Source organism: Lepus europaeus, chromosome 5 (assembly GCF_033115175.1).
Source record: "Lepus europaeus isolate LE1 chromosome 5, mLepTim1.pri, whole genome shotgun sequence".
Classification (NCBI taxonomy): Eukaryota; Metazoa; Chordata; class Mammalia; order Lagomorpha; family Leporidae; genus Lepus; species Lepus europaeus.
In genome coordinates this window covers 101,735,476-101,755,798 of record NC_084831.1, presented here as the reverse complement: position 1 = coordinate 101,755,798, position 20,323 = coordinate 101,735,476, and the positions used below count along the sequence as shown (strand labels likewise).

The 20,323-nt window shown below is 39.2% G+C and overlaps 1 protein-coding gene across 1 annotated transcript in view; it reads left to right on the top strand.

Annotated features, from left to right (window-relative positions):
* VAV3 (vav guanine nucleotide exchange factor 3) overlaps nt 1–20,323 on the top strand; it is a 415,772-nt gene that overhangs the window by 220,190 nt on the left and 175,259 nt on the right. Inside the window, exons 9-15 of the mRNA XM_062191859.1 lie at nt 1,857–1,956; nt 6,550–6,645; nt 9,561–9,629; nt 11,607–11,693; nt 16,510–16,595; nt 18,503–18,635; nt 19,031–19,140. Coding sequence (XP_062047843.1) covers nt 1,857–1,956; nt 6,550–6,645; nt 9,561–9,629; nt 11,607–11,693; nt 16,510–16,595; nt 18,503–18,635; nt 19,031–19,140 — 681 coding nt within the window. The remainder of the gene's footprint in view (nt 1–1,856; nt 1,957–6,549; nt 6,646–9,560; nt 9,630–11,606; nt 11,694–16,509; nt 16,596–18,502; nt 18,636–19,030; nt 19,141–20,323) is intronic.

Sequence of the window (20,323 nt, the reverse complement as noted above, 5' to 3'; positions counted from 1 at the left end):
GTAGAGTGACGGGAGGGATGGGGAAAGGTCAATTAACAAGTACTGAGTTCCAATTAGATAGACTGAAAGTTATACAATAGGGTGACTGTTGATAATGATGAAGTACTCTGTGTGTGAGTGTCTTTTGAAAACTAGAAAAAGCATTTGGAATGTTTTTCCATAAAGGAAACCTAAATTTATCCTGATTTGAACATTACCTGATGTATACCTATATTGAAATATGTAGCACCTCATAAGAATGTACAACTTATAAACAATTATATGTGTATATGTATATACGTATATATACACACATACATATGTATATATGCACATATATATATATATATAAAACAAAAATATGGGCATAATTTGTAATTATAGAGAAGGGGGTAGTATTAAAATGACTAACAAATAACTATTTTCATCACAATACTACCTTGGCAGTAATTAGAACAGGGGACTGTTAACTTCAGGTTGATAGTTTGAGCTCTAAATATGTATTATTGAAAAAAGCAGAAGGGATCCAATGCAGGGCTTATGCATTGCAAATCAGAAGGCTGAGAGTCCTTTGCAGGCCTTGTCATTACCTAGTGATGCAATCCTGAGTAAGGAATTTCAATTCTTGCTCCTGTCTGTAGACTTTGTGTATAAGTTAGCTGATACTTGATACTTCTTCTGACTAATATTTGTTGTCTCTCTCTTTTGGCATATTAGATTCTAATCAAAGTCAGTTTTCTTAAGTTTGAAAGAAAAAAAAATCCCAAATGAATTAAATCATCAAGAAATTTCACTTAAAATATAATTCTGTTTTTAAATCAACCCATATAATTCTAAGTACTGACTAGGAAGTGGCTAATTAATTGCTTTGTGTCACCCTTTAGATAAACTTTAATACATTACTAGTTTTTTTCTAGTAAGGAGCTAAATGAAACCTAAGAAGCACCAGCCTCTTGGTTAAGTTTCTGTACTGCTACAGATACATCTTTCTGAAGTGGGTTGTGGTCCATGCACCAATCTTGTGTCCAGCAGAGTTCAGGCCTATGATTCCTACTTTTCAGATGATAGATGTTTCTTAATTCAAAAGTAGTAAGGAGTAGAAGGTTTATTAATGAGTGAAATTATAAATAGTGGTTGCAATAAAATTGTAATAGAAAATATAAGTGGTTTTGAGTGTGAATATACAGTAAAAAAGTTATCTCTAATAAGAGCTTAAACAAAACTTTAAATTTTATAAGAAGATTTATTTGTTTGTTTGAAAGGCAGTGTGTGTGTGTGTGTGTGTGTGTGTGTGAGAGAGAGAGAGAGAGAGAGAGAGAGAGAGAGAGAGAGAGAGATGATCTATCTACTGGCTCCCTCCCCAGATTGACACAGTAGAGGGGGCTGAGCCAGACAAATCCAGGAACTCCTCCCAACATGGGTGGCAGGGTCCCGAATACTTGGGCCATCTTCTGCTGCTTTTTCAAGGTGCCTTAGCAGGGAGTTGGATAGGAAGTAGAGCAGCCAGGACTTCTACGGGGTCTTGGATAGGAGATGTTGGCAACAAAAATGGGAACGTTACCTGTTGTTTCTGAGACATGTATATATTTACTCAAATACCATTAACAGTCATTAAGCCACTTTTTAAAGTGTACCTGCTATAAAAAAGCACATGGGATTAATCCCATTCAAATTTGGACCCCCGAATTAACTCATTTTATTACTGTGAATATGGGAGACTCTCATTTTCTGACTGTGTGTTTGTGTTGTGTATTAAAGGAGTTCATGTTGCACTTTTGTTTTCTCTGACTGGCTTGAAGGAGAGGAAGATTCGGCCTGTTTCCTTCTGCAATCATTCTTGTTTGCCTTACAATTTCTTCTCTCTTTTCCCTTTTCAGGTTGGTTATTTATGGGCAATACTGCAGCGGAGTGGAGTCTGCCATCTCTAGTTTAGACCACATTTCTAAGACAAAAGAAGATGTCAAACTGAAATTGGAGGTGACTGTTTATTTTTTTATCTATGATGTAAAGCAAAACAAACCTGAAAGCACCACATTCCTCTCTTGATAATCAGGGCAACAGTATATTTTCCATAAAATAACGTTTCTTGTCAACTTTATAAAATGTTTTAATAGATCTATAAAATAATGTAGTAGTAACAGTAACAGTAGTAAAATCTAACATTGGTGGACCTATGTTTTACATACATTATCTCATTAGGTCCTAGTGACTCTGGGATATTTGTCATTAATTTTGTTATCTCATTGAAGAGGATGCTGAAATTCAGAGAGACTTTGCAGAATTGCCTAGGGTCAACTTGGTATTCGGAAGTGTAGGGTGAGTAAGATATATGGTAATGCTGTATATGCAGAATTAAAATGTTTATTAAAAATAAGAAATGTAGGGGGCAAAGTATAAGAAGGATTTGGATATTGCCTGTATGAAGAAGGAAAGACCACACAAATATAGAAAGCTTTAGTGGTGTGGGATGCACACTGTATGCCAGGGCTCTGTAAGATTGAATGATGACCTCGCTGCAGATTGTGGAAGATTTATCTGAAGAGGCAGCATTTGAGTTAAATCACTGAAGGATAGGGGGAGCTTTGACAGATGAGATCCCATGGAGGACATTCTGGAAGAAATGGAAGAGTCAGGAATATTTGAGAAATGACTTACTAGCCAGTGCAAACAACACAAGGTCACGAGAGAACCTGTCTGGGAAATTGTTTGACATGATTATTATACAAACACACATACACACATCTTCCACGAGAAGAGTTCATACTTTTAAAAAAGTTTGATAAGTGATTGTATTGCATGAATCATCACCTTAAATGTCTTATCCATGTGTTGGGTTGTCCTGAGTCTCAGGTATCTTCAACTTTTAAATGGCTGTGCAGGGCCTGTTTGCCTCTTTAATATCCCTTCCCTGCTCTTCGTTCAGTTTAGCAGTGAGGTCAGGTGGTGAACAGGAGCAAAAGTGGCCGATGATTTCTAAGTCAGAACTCCTTCATGATGTTGGCATGTCTAGCATGATTTCATAGCTTGTAACTCCCGCAAAGGGAAACACTGCTTAGAAAATTTGTGCATTAACAGATCACCAAGCAGTTGTACAAACTCTATATCATGGATCTTTTTTTCTTTACCTCTTAGTATCCCTTGATGATGTTGACCTTAAGACTGGAGATAGTTTGATTCACCACTAAATCACATCTACTACAACATTTTCAGTGCAAAGGAATCCTGCCCCTGTTTGGAGAATAGAGCCTCTTAAGGGTAGAGCTGTAAGCCACCTAAACTCAAAATGTTGTGATAAAATAAAACTTGATAACTTGTGTAACAAATTCCTAATATAGAAACCATTAAAGCAGTTTTATTAAAAAATAAAGGTAAAAAACTGTGGTCCAAGATAAGGGTCAGCAAAGTGTCAGGCAAACCTTCATTCTGTCCTCAGCCTGCCTGGATGTTGCTCTTATTTTTTCCAGAGTCACCATCAGTGTTTTGCCCGGTGACTGTCCTCTGGGTCTCTAACTACAGAACTTATGTCCTCACTATTTATCTCAGCAAAATAGAGGACCTCAGGCTGAATTTGAAAGGCTCAGAGTGAGGCACTGCTGGCTCTCCTTCCCTCAGCTCCTCAGCTTGAATGCCCCTACTTCTGCCCGCAGGCCTGATTTGCAAGCGATCAGATACTTAGCAAAGCACTTCAAGACTGCTGGGTTGGCCCTCCCTGCTGCAAGTCCCAGCATGATGGAGAGAAAGCTGCCTTATTCCTGATGTCTCTTTGTCTTCTTTGTGTCTTCTGTTTTGTGGTTATTTTTGTTTTTATTGATTTTTACTTTTGATCTTTTTCTTCTCTATTTTGGAACCAAGACAACACGGGGAGAAGAGTGATGGAGTCACTGTATCTTTCCCCGGAAGCCTGGCTCATCCTTCCCCATTTTATTTTTCTTCCAGGTAGAATTAAGTTTAGGCTGAGCAGGTGACTGGGTGTTTTGGAAGAGTTGCTTCTCCCCTTTACTTACTTTCTGTACGAATGGGCATTTTGCACTGAGGTCTCGTTCATGCTAGCTATGCTGTGTTCTTTACTTCCTGAGCCTATAACGTAGATATTAAAGTAACTGATATTTCTGCTAACAACTTTTAAACTAACTTCCATATCCTAGTGAATTTTAAATGTTTAACGTTTCTGTTCCTAACACTCTGATCAGATAGCATAATACTGCAAGTATAAGCTATTCCTCGGTTCCAAAGAGCTTAAAATGCAACTGGGGAAGTAAGGTCTGCTCACCTCACTGTTAGCAAATTGATCCCCAGTTTGAGACCCTGATCCAGAGCTCTCTACAATCTGTAGAAGGAAGAAATGAACTGAGATAGTTACCCTTCCAGTGAACCATAGTAATTGAAGAGATAAAAGATGACATACGAGGATGTGTGCCCCGTTCATTTTACCTAAGATCTGTAGTCAGACACTCACTGAGTCACCGTGAGCATTAGAGTCAATGACGTCTGCTGTGTAGCTCCAGATGATGTGGTAAGTTACATGTGGGCAAAGAGAAGCAAACTCCTGAGCAAGAGTGGGTTTTTGAAAGTGTAGCCCTTTCCACGAACCAGAAATGTCCTTGTTTTGGATGTGTAATTGTGTGAGGATTTTGAATGAATGAGGTTGCTCACTGAAGGTACTTATTTTTTTTAAAGATTTACTTATTTATTTGAGAGGCAGAGAGTTACAGACAGAGGGAAAGACTTTGGAGAGAGGTCTTCCATCGGCTGGTTAACTCCACAAATGGCCACAATGGCTGGATCTGGACTGATCCAAAGGAGCTTCTTCTGGGTCTCCCAAGCCGGTACAGGGGTCCAGGCACTTGGGCTATTTGCTGCTAGACCATTAGCAGGGAGCTGGATCAGAAGTGGAGCAGCCAGGATTTGAACTGGTGCCCATATGGGATGCCAGCGCTGAAGGCAGAGACTTAACCTACTATGCCACAGCGCTGGCCCCACTGGTGCTTTTTTTAAGAAAAAAGATTTTATTCAGTAAATATTTCTTTTTCTTGAAAAGATTTACTTATTTATTTGGAAGGTAGAGCAATAGAGATGGGAGAAAGAGATAGGAAGGGAGTGTGGGGAAAGGAGAAAGAGAAAGATCAAAATCTTGCATCTGCCAGTTCACTCCCCAGATGCCATAAGAGTTAGGATCTGGCCAGCCTGAAACCAGGATCCAAGAGCTCCATCCTGGACACCCACATGGTGGCAGTGGCCCAAGCCCTTGGGCCATCCTGTGCTGCCTTCCTAGGTGCATCAGCAGGAAGATAGATCAGAAGTGGAGTGACTGGAACTCAAACCAGCACTCCATTATGCGATAGGCATCTTACCCTGCTGTGCCACCGCCACCGTGCTGGCCCAGAAAGACTGTGTTTTTAATGACACTTTATTCTTTCTCTGAATGATGCCATCAATATGTTAGAAATGGTAAAATTAGAAAAATGACCTCTTTGAGCTCACAAGTCTTGTTCTTGCTTTGATATTCAAAGTATATTCCTCAAATTCATTGTTGCTGTCAAAAGAGTGAGCAAGTCAATACTATTTTTACATAAGTGTTTAAGAGAAAAGAGTTTGTACTTTGGCAGATTTTTCAGAGTGAGACATTCCCTTTCATTCAGGTCAATAAATATTTATTAAGAGAATGCTAAATTCTTAGAGGCTTAAACAACATGTTAAAGGCTTAAAGGATACTTTGGGGAAGATGTTCTGTACAGCAGTAATTAAGAGACCCATAAGGCACAGATGTATGCAGACAAGTGTACAAAAAGCACAGTTTTCGTTGAAATTGTTACGAAGAGGGTGATGAATTTTGATAGTGGCCGGACAAAGCACATTGCAATTGGAGAGAACTGAATCAACCAAGGCTCAAGGCAGATTTGATGAGTAGGCCATTTTTCTTAAGGTTTATATATTTGAAAGGCAGAGTAATACAGAGATAGGGAGAGAGAGAGAGAGCGAGCGCGAGTGCAACGAACCATCTGCTGGTTCATTCCTCAAATGGCTGCAATTGTCAGGGCTGGACAATGCCAAAAGCAGGAGTGTGGAACTCCATTTGGGTCTACCATATGGTGGCAGGGGCCCAGTTACCTGGAATATCTTTCCTTGTCCTCTCAGGCACATTAGCAGGGACCTGGATAAGAAGTGGAGCACCTGGGGCTTGATAGGGGATTCCAGTGTTTCAAGATGTGGCTTAACCCACTGTGCCATAGTGCCAGCCTTTGGCCATGTGTCTTGAGACTGGTCTATGTGTCCACTATGGGAGCTTGGTAGAAGGTACCACTCTAAAGATAAACTCAGGAAGACCCTGGAGGACCACCATTTTACACTAGAGAAAGTAACTTTCAAACATAAGCATTCTCTTTGGTTCATATTTAGCATTGAAATGCTATGAGATTGTTTTTAAATTGAAGACACCTTCTGTTATTTAGAGAGAAACATTGTTAAGGAAAAGAACAAAATGTTTATTGTATAATAACATTTCTGGTTATTCTGTATCTTTCTCCCCTTGATAAAACTAACAAAGTTTTTTTTTTTAAAACTCTTTATTAGGAATGTTCCAAAAGAGCAAATAATGGGAAATTCACTCTTCGGGATTTGCTTGTGGTTCCTATGCAACGTGTTTTAAAGTATCACCTTCTTCTCCAGGTATGCTACTTAAAACTGCTTGTTTATTGTTCACTAACTCGTTCAGTGACGTGTGAGTGAAATATCAGCTGTGTTGCAGATACTCCATATTTTGGGCCCTATTCCTGTGAAATGTTGACATATTATAGAACAACTGGACATTTTTCTTCCTTTTAGCAAAGATGATTCTGTATATGCCAGTCACATTTTGTGTCCTTCAAAGAAAACTGATTTTAAAAAAGCAAAATGAAGAAACAAGGCAGAGCAAATAAAAATAATCCTTCAACCAAGTCTTCTGTAGTTAGCAGTGATCCAGTAATCATTCATTAGTGTCTCTATGCATCTAAATTTTGTCAGATTAATCATATTAGCCTTTTGCCTTCTAACAATGAGGAGAATTGTGCCACATTCTGTATTGCTTTCTTCTCTAATAAATTGTAATAAGACTCCATTTATTTTGAAGTGATTCTTGTTATAACCCACAAAGCTTATGGTTTCCATGGTTAGTCCTTTAATGAGGGTGGAGAGTCTTATAAATTTAATTTGATAGCTACACCAGGAGACTCATTAGTTCTGCTCCAAAGAAATGTCTTACTGTATTAGTCTGTCAGCTCTGCTGATGCTTGTGAGATGTCATTTTAAGAAGATCTACTACCTGGATGTGAAATACAATTTTGAGTCTGCTGTGCTTTGTACATTGTGTATATTAAATTTCTTGAACTGTAGCCACAAAATTATTAGTCATTTCTATTTTTGTTCTACTGAGAAATCAGAAAAATTCAAACCCTGATTATTCCTTAAAAATGCATTAAAACATTTATAAGACCTAAACTCAAAGCAACTTAATCAAATTGAATTTTATGAAAAACTAATAAGGAAGACTCAGGCAATCAGGTTCTGAGGCATTGTGGAACTAAAAACATGACCAAAATAAGATAATAATTTATTTGTAACTCTGGTGTGCTCAAATATTGATTGAAGAATTTAGAAGGTATGATTTTTAAATAATATATCTATTTTGGTACTTAGAAGATTTTATACAGACATATGAAAGTATAAAATATGACTCTACTTTTTTCAGATTCAGTAAACCGTTTTCCCTGATTTCTCTTGGGTTCTTTTGTATTTTGAATTTCAAGAGTATGTTTAGTTCCATGATGACTTTCTAAAATGGGAAGTTTTATTTTGAGTACCACACATAGATAAAAATTCTAGCAATGTTTTTTCCATCTCTGAGTAGTGAAGAATAAGCTACATTTGGGATCTAGAAATTTGTTGAACAAATGTTATAAATTTGTACACTTCCTACTTACTATTATACTTTAGTGGAGAAATCATTTTGGAAATGCATGATTAGAAATTGTCCATTTATAATATTAGAATATTTTATAGTGGAGGACTAGAAACTTTAAGAATAATTTACTATTTTTATTTAATAAAAATAAGAGGTAAAAATAGAACTAAAAGAGCAGAAAGTTGATAGACTTCCTATACTTTCTAGATTCTCTATAGGTCCTGCATGTAACACGAAACACTTTTGGTATTGAATGAAAGATTTTTGCAGGCTCTCATGTACCAAAAATAGTATTGTGCACTTGCAATGTAAGAGAGGCCCTACACTGATACAGCTCACCATTTAGAAGGGGAAAATGACATGTAAACTGCCAGGTATCCCATCAATGTGTAGCTACATAGAAGATACAGAGGTGGTACTAATAAAGTCTGAAATAATTAGACCTGAGGCTTGGGGACCTGCATGGAGGCTTCTGTTATAGAAGGTTTCCCAGAGGAGTGGTTCTTGAGTTGGGCTTTGAGGGATGAGTAAGAGTTTGGCAAGTAGACCAGAGAGGAAAAGCTGTATAAGGAGAGAAACCATTTCAGATAGGATGAGATATCAGAATGTATTTTGATAATTACTACTGATTTAGGATGGGTAGAACATAGGTTGTTAGGGTGGAAGAGGAAAGAGAAAAAATGAAAGAGGTTGCAGAATTCAGATCAGGAGGAGTCAATGGATTGTTGTGCAGAGAGACTGGCAGCCAGGAGACAGAGCCCATCAGAGGCCCTGGTTGACAGGCAAGCACCTGAACCAGGTAGTAGCAGACCAGATGGTTTCAATGGGCAGGATTAAAGTTAACAACAACAGGACATAGTGAGGGGGAGAGGAGAGTTTGGGATACCTTTTAGGGTTTTGTTAAAGTCATTACACAGATGGAAATACAATAAAACAAACAATAACAAGAATGGGTGATAGGTGAATAGTGATTAGCTTTTGGGCATGTTGGATTAGCAGGCCCTATGAGACACTCAGGTGGAACTGTGTAGTTGGATATATGCATCTAGGACTCAGGCGTGAGTTCTGGGCTTAGCACATACAGCTGGGAGTAGTTTCCCCATTAGCTAGTAGTTGATGTTTGGACAGCGGTTGAGATAGAATTTGTAGAGCATGTATAGTACAAATAAGAAAGGACAAATCTAGAGGACGGTAACTTCCCAGGATGCAGATTAAGAGACTAGGTAGAAATTTAAGATGAATAAACTGTAACAGCAATATCAGCAAGGTACAGAAAATTCTGATGGCCCTAAGACACTAGAAGTGTTCAAAAACAGAGAAACCAAATGTGACAGTGACTGAAGCCTATTGGTTCAGTTAGCTATTAGCTCTTTACCAATTGGGAGATGGTATCCATGTAATGGTGAAGGATAGAATTCAGACTCATCTCTGAAAGAAACATTTCCAAGTGTGTCTTGTGTCATTTTGGCTTCTACTCCATCTTAAAGTTTGAAATTTGGGATGAAAATGAAGCCGCATGGCATCAGGTTAATCACATTAAGGCTAGACTAATGAGAGCGATGGTACTTACAAAAGATGTTTTCTTTCTTATGTCTTGGTTTTAATCTGATGGAAGTAGCACTAAACTGTATCTTCCAAATAGGAACTGGTCAAACACACCCCTGACCCTGTGGAGAAGGCAAATTTGAAACTGGCTCTTGATGCGATGAAGGTGAGGCGATGTGTCAGTCATTTGTTTATACTTTTGATTCTTGCCTAAAAATAAAGCATTCTAAATTGCTAATACGTGTATATTACACTTTAATATCAGACACACTAGTTTTTGCTGGGGACAGCTGGGTGTTTTTTACTGATGTAGATGTCCTTACATGGATCCTACTGTTAGACGAAAACACATATGATCAAGACATGTATTAAACTAACTTCTGTGTGATGACAAACTTCATAATCACCAGGAGAGATTTAATATAATTGTTCTATTTCACATTCTTTTCCCGGTCACTAGTAGCAAACTGTTTTCTTGTGGAAGCAGTAGGTCGGCTGGTGACTCTGAAACACTGGTGTGACTAATTTTCCTCCTGTGAGGCTGTCTGCTAGGCTTACCCTTGGGGATGCTTGCATCAGTACAAGGGGACTTCAGTATGGATTTCTATTTTCAGGTAATCCTGAAAATCAAGAACTACAAGTAGATAAGGGCAGTTATGTTTTGCACATAGTGGGGATTATGTAAAACCCCAATTTCTACAATATACTGAATACAAATAACCTTGAAAGAAATAGTGATTGCCCAAAACTGAAAACCTACGCAATTTTTTTTTTTCTTTAAAAGAAAATGGCAGTGTGACCCTGCTCAGAGCAAAGCATAACGCGTTAATAGGCCCCTCTTCCAGTTTGGGCACTGACGTTCCTGTGTTGCTGGCTTCTGTACCACCAGCAGGATACATCACACAATTACTTGTCATTATAAACAGTTAGGGGCTGGCTCTGTGGTATGGTAGATTAATCCTCCGCCTCCGGCACTGGCATCCCATATGGGTGCTGGTTTGTGTCCCAGCTGCTCCTCTTCTGATCCAGCTCTCTTCTTGTGGCCTGGGAAAGCAGTGGAAGATGGCCCCAGTGCTTGGGCCCCTGCACCCACCCATGCGGGAGACCCAGAAGAAGCTCCTGGCTTCCGATCAGCTCAGCTCCAGCCTTTGTGGCCATTTGGGGAGTGAACCAGTGGATGGAAAATCTTTCTCTCTGTCTCTCCCTCTGTCTATAACTCTACCTCACAAATAGATAAATAAAAAAAAAATCTTTAAAAAAAAGTTCCAGGTTTCGAGTTGTGAGGAAGTCACATTCAGGTCCCTGTTACGGAAAGGCCTCCATTTAGAACAAAGTTAGGAACGGCTGTTTGCAGAGTTCTGCTCCTACTGTTGCCGATGAATTTAAGAGGGCAGAGAAGAAAAAGAACTCAGAAAATAGGAAAATCTGGAGCACATGTAATAAAAATAGCTAGCTACAGTTTGGGAAGATTAGCTAATGTTTCCTCAAATATGAGAAAAGACATTTTGAAATAGGTGACAGCACATGGAGAAACACGGCCGATGTCTTTTTGTTCACTTTAATTCAATTTGTGTGCTGTTTAACTCCTCACACCTCCTTTATTTCTCCTTGATTGACTGCAAAATCGAGCCAGCTGCCTGGATGGCGCGCTCTTAGGAACCAGGAAGACATCCACTGCTTGCAGAAAACAGTCTTGCCATATGCATTATCTAACTTTGAGTTCCTTTTTCTCCTCCCGGCTAATCCTTCAGTTTTGCCCTTGTTCCAACCTGTGTGAAAACATAATGCTCTCAAGGTCAGTCATGGTTGTGCGTGGCATTTCCATTCTTCTGACCCAGTTTCCTTTCTCTCACTCGCAGAGCAGCTCATTTTGTTTGCGTTTGCCTCTTAAGGCCCCAGCACGGTGACTGTTCTCAGGGGTGTAGAAGAGGACAACTCTTCCGTCTTGCCAGCTGCACTCCAGACATTATAAAATTGCCATGGAGGCGCAGCATTGATGGATTGAGCGTTCATTTTATTGTCATTGAGAAGTTGTGGCGGTAACTTTCACCACTCACAGAAGTAATGATGTGTTTCCTTTCAGAGCCGTTGCATCTCTTCCCTCATCTCATGTGCCTTCTTTTTGTGTCTCTTTATTCTTCAGGACTTGGCACAGTATGTGAATGAAGTGAAAAGAGATAATGAGACGCTTCGTGAAATTAAGCAGTTTCAGCTGTCTATAGAAAATCTGGTATGTAATTATCCTTCCATCCCCTCTCCCCTCCTCCCCAGACGGGGGTCGTTCTCAGAGTCGGTGAAAAAGAAGCACACCTTCGAGTGTCTCTTGTCGGCGGTTCTGTTTCCGATTCCTCTGGCTGGTGGTATTGCTGTGCATGTCTTGGGCACCTGTGCCTTGTCATTGTCCAGGGGCTTTTGCTGTCACTTGTCCCTCGCCCCTTAGTCACACTCTGCCTCTCCTCCACGAACTCTGAATTGTAAACATTGGATTCCGTTTCTTTTCTTTTGTTTCCCTCACCTACCTACCTACTTATGGGTGTCTCCTATTCATTCCTTTTCTGTATATTTAGTGGGTGACCACTATGTGTCAGACACTGTGCTTCCAGCTGGGGCTGTAATGGTCAACAAGGTGGTTGCCTGATTGAGAAAAGAGTGAAGAGTTTTACAATGCTGTATTGGGGCCAGCATTGTGGCGTAGTGGGTGAAGTGGCTGCCTGCAGTGCTGGCATCCCATATGGGTGCCGATTCCTGTCCCAGCTGCTGCACTTCTGATTGAGCTCCCTGCTATGGCCTGGGAAAAGCAGCAGATGATGGCCCAAGTGCTTGGGTCCCTGCACCCACATGGAAGACTTAGATGAAGCTCCTGGTTTCGTCCTGGCCCTGTACTGGCTGTTGTGGCCAGCTAGGGAGAACACCAGCAGATGGAAGATCTCTTTCTCTGCCTCTCCCTCTCTTTCTCTGTAGCCATGAATTACAAATAAATAAATGAATGTTTTTTTAAAAAAATAAGCCATATTGAAATTAGTGCTGTGAACTGGGTGCTGTGGCAGAGGATAAGGGGAGTCCTGGATTAGGTAAAATGCGCGATTAGAAAAAGTCCTTTGAATCATTTGTCATTTGAACTGAGATCTGCATGGTAAGAAGCTTGTCACACAAAGATCAGGTAGGGTGGGAGAGCAATCCATAGCAAGTGAAATGCCCGGAGATGGGCAAGAGCCAGGTATGCCCGAGAAGTTGAAAGTTAAAAGTGGCTGGAAATGAGTGAGAAGAATGGTGGACCCTGAGGCTGGAGGGGGCAGGGGAGCTGCCTGGCACAGCCTTGGAGGCCAGAGCACTGAGCTGGGATTTTGCTGCGACTGCAGTGGGAAGCTGGTAAAAGCCCAGTCAGGGATGTGAGAGTCCGATTTGCATCTCCAGATGGCCTAGAAGCAGGAAGATGAATCAGCAAGCTGTTGTAGGGGTTTCAGGAGAGGATGGAGGCCTGGATTAGCCTGAGGATGGTGCGAAACAGAGACGGGTGGGTTATTTTTTTTTGGTAGAGTGACTTCATTGCCTGTCCCTCTGAAACATCTGGAGCCAATCTCATACTTCTACATACATCCCCTTCCCCATCTCAGGCTGCGGCATCTGTTACCTTTGCAATCACGGTACTTTGGGATCATCTCTTCACATACTCACAGTCCCAAAATGTGGACTCCTCCATTCACTCTTTCCTAAACTTGTCAGGATGTTCCGTTGCCTTGGGTATTCAGTCAGCATTCCTTGGCATGGTGCTGAAGACCTTCCATGGTCTGGACTTGGACTATTTTCCTGGGCTAATGTGGCTAATAACTGTGCATATATTTTCATTGTGGATATTCTATTATAGTATAATATTTCCAATTCGCCATGTGTTTTTTTTTTTTTTTTTTTTTTTTTACTTTTTGACAGGCAGAGTGGACAGTGAGAGAGACAGAGAGAAAGGTCTTCCTTTTGCCGTTGGTTCACCCTCCAATGGCCGCCGCGGTAGGCGCGCTGCGGCCGGCGCACCACGCTGTTCTGAAGGCAGGAGCCAGTTGCTTCTCCTGGTCTCCCATGGGGTGCAGGACACAAGCACTTGGGCCATCCTCCGCTGCACTCCCTGGCCACAGCATAGAGCTGGCCTGGAAGAGGGGAAACCAGGACAGAATCCGGTGCCCTGACCGGGACTAGAACCCGGTGTGCCGGCGCCGCTTGGTGGAGGATTAGCCTGTTGAGCCACGGTGCCGGCTGGCCATGTGTTTTTTTAATTCTGCCTTTGATCATAGTCCTCTGAGAGCCTGGAATGTCTTGATACTCCTTATCAAATTCCTTTAGGGTCCAACTAAACCCCTATTCCTAATGTTCTGTCATCCTTCCCTCTTCAGAAGTCTCTAGTGTATTGCCTGGACAGCCATGTAGCATGTTTAAAATTGTAAAAATCTACATATCATTAAATTTACCATTTTAAACATTTTAAAATGAGTACCATGGTGTCATTAAGTACTTTACAAGGTTATGTAGCCCAGGCATTTCTGGAACTCTTTTCGTCTTGCGAAACTTGAAACTTTGTACTCATTCATCACAAACTTCTTGTTCTTCCTTTCCTTCCCTCTCCCTCTGTCTCTGCAAACCACCGTTAGACTTTCTCACTCCATGAATTACACTAGTCTGGGCTCTTCATAGAAGTGGAATCATATGATATTTATCCAGTTGTGACTTGCTTGTTAGAATAATGTTCTCAAGGAACATACATACTGCAGTATGTATCAATATTTCATACATTTTTTTCTGGAGTCCACAGTTATCCATTATAAATGCTTGAGCAAGTGGGCTGCCTCTCCTATTGGCTGTGCTAGATAATTCTACTGAAAAAATAGGGGTGCCAATATGTATTTGAAAAGCTGCCTTCACTTCTTTTAGTTGTATACCCGGATGTGGAATTTCTGGATTGCTTGGTAATTCTGTTTAACTTTTTGAAGAATTGACATACTATTTGCTGTAGCAGCTGCACCATTTTATATTCTTACTAGCAATGCACAAGGCTTCCAATTTTCTTCCACCCTTGCTAACACTTGTTATTTTCTGTTTTTGTTTGTTTTGATAATGGCCATCCTAATGTGCATGAACTTATTGTAGCTTTGATTTACATTTCCTTAATGGTTACTGATGTTGAAAGTCTTTTTCATGCATTAATTGGCCATTTGTGTATCTTCTTTTGAGAAATGTCTATTCAAATGCTTTGTCTGTTTTTTGAAATAATTTTTTTTAAATGTTGTGTTATTTAGCTGTAAGAATTCTTTAGATATATCTTGGAAATCAGCCCCCTACTAGACATGGTGCACAGATACTTTCTTCTTAGGATTGCCTTTTCACCCTATTGATAGCATCCTTCTTGTACAAGAGCTTTTGATTTTGATGAAATCTCATTTATTGACCAAATAAATCATTGCTAAGTCCAGTGTCTTAAAGTGTCCCCTTCACTTTTTTCTAACAGTTTTATAGTTTTAGCTCTTAAATTCCAGCATTTGATTCATTTTGTGTTAATCTTTATATCAGTAAATATTTGTGTTTGATGCAGGGGCAGGGGCCAATGTCATTGTTTTGTGTGTACATATCCAGTTTTCTCTGGCACTGTTTGTTGGAAAGACTCTTTCCTCATTGAATATTCTTTTCACCTTTGTTGAAAATCGTTGACCATACTGTGAGGACTTCTTTCTGGATTCTTTGCTATTCTTTTGTTCTCTGTGTCTATCTTTATAATGGTGCCACACTGCATTGGTTATTGTAGGTTTGTGGTAAGTTTTGCAACCAGGAAGTGTGAGACTTCTAACATTGTTTCTTTTCAAGGTTATTTTGGCTGTTAGGGTTTCTTAAAGAATGTATATTAATTTTAAGATGGAAATTTCTGTTTCCTTAAAATCTTTAGGATTTTGATAGGGAGCATTTTTTAAAATATTTTCCTATAATAGAGTTAATTAAGCACATATCTGTGTCCTTTATTATAATGGAAATTTTGGTGACAGATATAAATGACAATTTTTAATCCTTTATTCCCTTAGCAAGTATACAATAAGTGGTCATATATGTATACATATATAATTTGATTATTACTTATATATGTATATGTATATATATGGCTACTTGTATGTTATTTTTAATCATATGTATATAAAGTTAATTAAAAACAGATATTAGTAAAAATAAGAATGAGAATAGGAGAGGGAGGAGGAAGAGGGGTGGGAAAGTGAGTAGGATGGGTACGGTGGGAAGAATCACCAAGTTCCTAAAGTTGTAATTATGAAATGTGTGAAGTTTATATTCCTTAAATAAAAGGTTTCTGGGGAAAAAAACACACAAAAAATTAGTTAAGTCATAACTTTTTATCTTTGATATCTTACCTCAAGGAATCCATCCCTAATTTTCTGGATCAAATTGGGTCCCCATCTTTTTCCCTTCCTCATGGCATTGTGCGTCTGTAGTTGCTTTTGTGAGTATTTGTTACCCTACTAGGCAGTATGTTCCATGAGGAAAGGTCTTTCTCATTTTACACTTCTTATGGTGCCTGGCACACAGTAGATATTATAAAAACACTGGTAGAATGCTCAGGTTTTAGATTCTTCCTGTTTGTTTTGGTAGCTAGTTTCTCATTGCAGATTATAAGTAAAATTAACTTCCTCCTGGGATTAAGAAGAAATCTTTGGGAGTGCAAGAGTAATTCAGTTAGTTCATGTAAAATGGAATTAATAGATAAGTGTATTTGGTTTAATTTTTTTAAAAAAATCCATGCGTACTAAAGGTCTTCAGAAAGTTCATGAAAGTGCATATTATGAAAAAAACTGCACAAACTTGAAAATCTTCTGCATCCATTTTTTCTTGCAAGCCTTTTGAAGTACCCTCATACATATACAAACCTAAGCTTTTTCAGTTTGTTAAAAAAAGAAAACTAAAATGATGATAAAATTTGTAATTTAGTTGTCCCAAGCAAATTTCTTATACTTTTTTTTGTTAGATGACTTGAAAAACTGAGACATATACATTTTATATTTTAGAACCAACCAGTTTTGCTTTTTGGACGACCTCAGGGAGATGGTGAAATTCGGATAACCACTCTGGACAAGCATACAAAACAAGAAAGGTGAGAAGAGCAGTATTTATTTTGAGACTAAGTAATTAATGTCAGAAGGTTGAGACAACCTTAAAAACAATTCCTCAGGGAGAAAAGATGGGGGGAAAACAAGAGAATAGAACAACTGGGTTTCTAAAATGTTCTGGTAGAGCTACCTTAGATATCACCATTTCTATTCTGGTATTTGTTGATTTTTCTAAGTTCTTAAGAAAATTATATATATATACATATACACACACATATATACACATACATACATATGACTATATATAGTCAGCTAAGGTTAAAATAAATACAGTGACCATAAAAAATGAAGTTTTTTTTTTTTTTTGGTAAACATTTAAAAATAACTCATAGAAAATGTCTTAAAGAAGACTAAGTGAGGGCATGTAGTGATATTTTTCTGGAGGGAAATTTATGGATGAACCTGAATTAGTGACGTTGGCCTACAGTCCTTTAATTGTATGTGATTGTCAGACTGATGCTTTTGTGGCCTATTTGGCCATTTTTTAGAATCTTTGGAAAACAGGTCAGCCAGCAGGGGGCAGCATCAGCTCTTGCGTCTACATCATTACCTTGTCTCCACAGTAGCTCCCAGGAGTTGCATATCCTTAAACTTCAGACTTTGCTAAAGAGATGCAAGTATTAGAGCTCTGTGAACTTATCATCATCATTGTGTAAAGAGAAGTATTTGTATTAATCATTGAGAGTTTATGAAAATACACAAGTTTGGATGTTAATGATAGCATTATGAGGTTTGTTTTTTTGCCCGACTTAACGTTGTTTTTATAGAAAAAAGTAGTAGTAACATGCAGATTTTGCTGTCACTTCTGTTTAACAGTTTGTCCATTCACCATTCAGTTCATGTTGTAGGTGGTCCCTGAACTCATGGGGAGCAGCTTAGAGGGTGAGGGCACAGGTTGGAAGCTTAGACCTGCCCAGAAATCCTGCTCTGCTCCTCACCAGCAGTGTGGCCCGGAGCAGATGATCTCCACTGGCAGTCTCCTTCCCAGTACAAGGAGGATGAGGAGAACACCTGCCCAGCAGCTGGGCCTGGAGATTTGAATGGAGTGAGACACCTTTGTGAGAGGGACAGACAACACTTTCAAGGCATTCTGGTGGGCTCCTAGTGACTTCAGGAGAAGTTTGTCGATCTAGTCATTAATAGTATTCTATAAAGGTTTTAACATTTTCACTAAATAATAAGTGCTTAGGAATAAACTTTATGGCTTATCTCAGTTGGTCTTTTCAATAATCCTGCAGTGTGCACGTTGCTTGTATTAGATTTTGCCCATTTTTAAAAAAAGATTTTTATTTATTTATTTGAGAGGTAGAGTTACAGACAGTGAGAGGGAGAGACAGAGAGAAAGTTGGTTCACTCCCCAGATGGCCGCAACAGCTAGAACTGCGCCAATCCGAAGCGAGGAACCAGGTGCTTCTTCCTGGTCTCCCATGCAGGTGCAGGGGCCCAAGGACTTTGGCCATCTTCTACTGCTTTCCCAGGCCATAGCAGAGAGCTGGATCGGAAGTGGAGCAGCCAGGACTAGAACTGGCACCCATATGGGATGCTGGTGCTGCAGGTGGAGGATTAACCCACTGTGCCACAGTGCCGGCCCCAATTTTGCCCATTTTTAAAATGAGGGACCGAAGAGCAGTGATGTTCCCATGGAAGAGGATGGTGCCAGGACACAGACAGCTCTGATGGTGTCAGAGCTTGCGTTCCTTCCAACGTCAACACTGCCTCTTGCCTTCTTGCCTTTAATGCAAAGGAAAAAAGTTTGGTTGGTTTTCCTAAATCCCTTTTTTTCTCTCTCTTTCCCTCTCCCTCCTTCCCCCTGTCCCCCACCCGCTTCCCCCTGCCCCTCCTCCTCCTCTCTCCTTCCCTCCCTCCCTCCCTTCTTTCTTCTCTTTCACAGGCATATCTTCTTGTTTGATTTGGCAGTGATTGTATGTAAAAGGAAAGGTGATAACTATGAAATGAAGGAAATAATAGATCTTCAGCAGTACAAGATAGCCAACAATCCTACAACTGATAAAGAAAATAAAAAGGTGACTCTGGGGAAACTAATAACTAATTTACTCATAACTTTGAATATCCAGGAAAGTGTGTTAATACATTAGTGCAAGATATGACTTATTGTTCTAAGTGTTTTGTTTCTAGAGATTGAATAGTTACATACCTGTGGAGTAGTAACTGGGCAATGCCAAGTTTGTCTGATTATCTCTAAATATTCTAATGATCAAGGCAGCAAAATACATTTGGCATAGATGTTGTTAGAGAGATGAAATTGGCTATATTATATTAATGCACTTAACTGTTTACAGTTTCTGTTTTGATAATGCTATGAGGAGATTTTGGATGCTCAAGGTGGTGTTTTACTGAATTTGGAAACATGCTATTAAGAAGTGCTTTGTATTAACACAAAGAATATTAATTTTAACAGTGGTCTTATGGCTTCTACCTCATCCATACCCAAGGACAAAATGGGTTGGAATTTTATTGCAAAACAAAAGATTTAAAGAAAAAATGGCTGGAACAGTTTGAAATGGCTTTGTGAGTATTTCTACTTTTAAAAGTGTCTTTTCCTATTAAGTCAGTCATGAGGAGTAAGTAACAATCAATGTAGCCTAATGTTTGTAGCATGTATGAGGGGTGGGGCACTTTTTTCTGCCAGTGGCCTTTGAGTTTTTATAACATCACTCATGGGCCATTCAAAATTATCAGCTTAAAAATTAGCCTGCTATGATAGATTTTTGGGATTTCCAGTCCTGCCTGCGTTTGCCCTGGCAGGGCCAGACCATAAGATTTCATGGCCCTTACAGGGCCTGCAGGTCAGACATTCCCCACCCCTGCTGAATAGAGATGATGGTGGAACATGTGACACTGTCGCGTGCTGCCAAGCTGTCTGCTGGATAACTTCTGTCTCCTAGAAGAGTTTTGGTGAATTTCTTCAAAAGGAAGCAAGAGGGAGCTCCAACCTTCTGTTTGACTTTCTTCTCATAGGACCACGAAAAGGACCAGATTTTAGCCTTTCAAGAAAATATTAATAATTATTATAATGTGAAAGTTTTAATGGAATTGCTTTGTTTTAGTATACCAATCTCTAAATTAAATACAGATATCCCCATATACACACACTAAATATACATATGAGCACACATTTTTAATAGATCGATCCCTCCCCTGTGTTTTAAAATCATTTACTATTTGAATCTTGGCTAAATTGTTTAATGTATTCAGTGAATGCTTTAAGGACTTGATTTCTTTTAGTGTTCTTGTATCGAAGAGGAAGTTCAACAAAGAGTAGAAAATTAATCAGACTTGATTCAAAAAGGGTGGCATACAGACAAGTAATTACCAAAGAGCATATTGTTCTGGGTGTTTCTTTTCATTTTTGGTATTTATGGATCAAAAAGTGTGCAGTGACTCTTGTGGAAATATACAGGTAACTATGAAATGAAACTGTTAACAAAAAGTGAGATTGAAAAGAAAAACACTTCTGTGATTTCATTTGTGTTCCAGCATTGTTTACCATTTTCTGAAATATCCTGTAATTTTGTTTTGTTTTGTTTTAGGAAGTACTTATGTAATAAAAAAATTGAGGTAGGATTACAGTGATTTATTGTAATTCTGAGGGGAGGAAGATAAACATTCTGATATGATTGTTTTATTTAATATTTTGAAAGGCAGGATTGTATAGCCAAAATATTTTTAGGCTTATAGACAATTCTTGGTT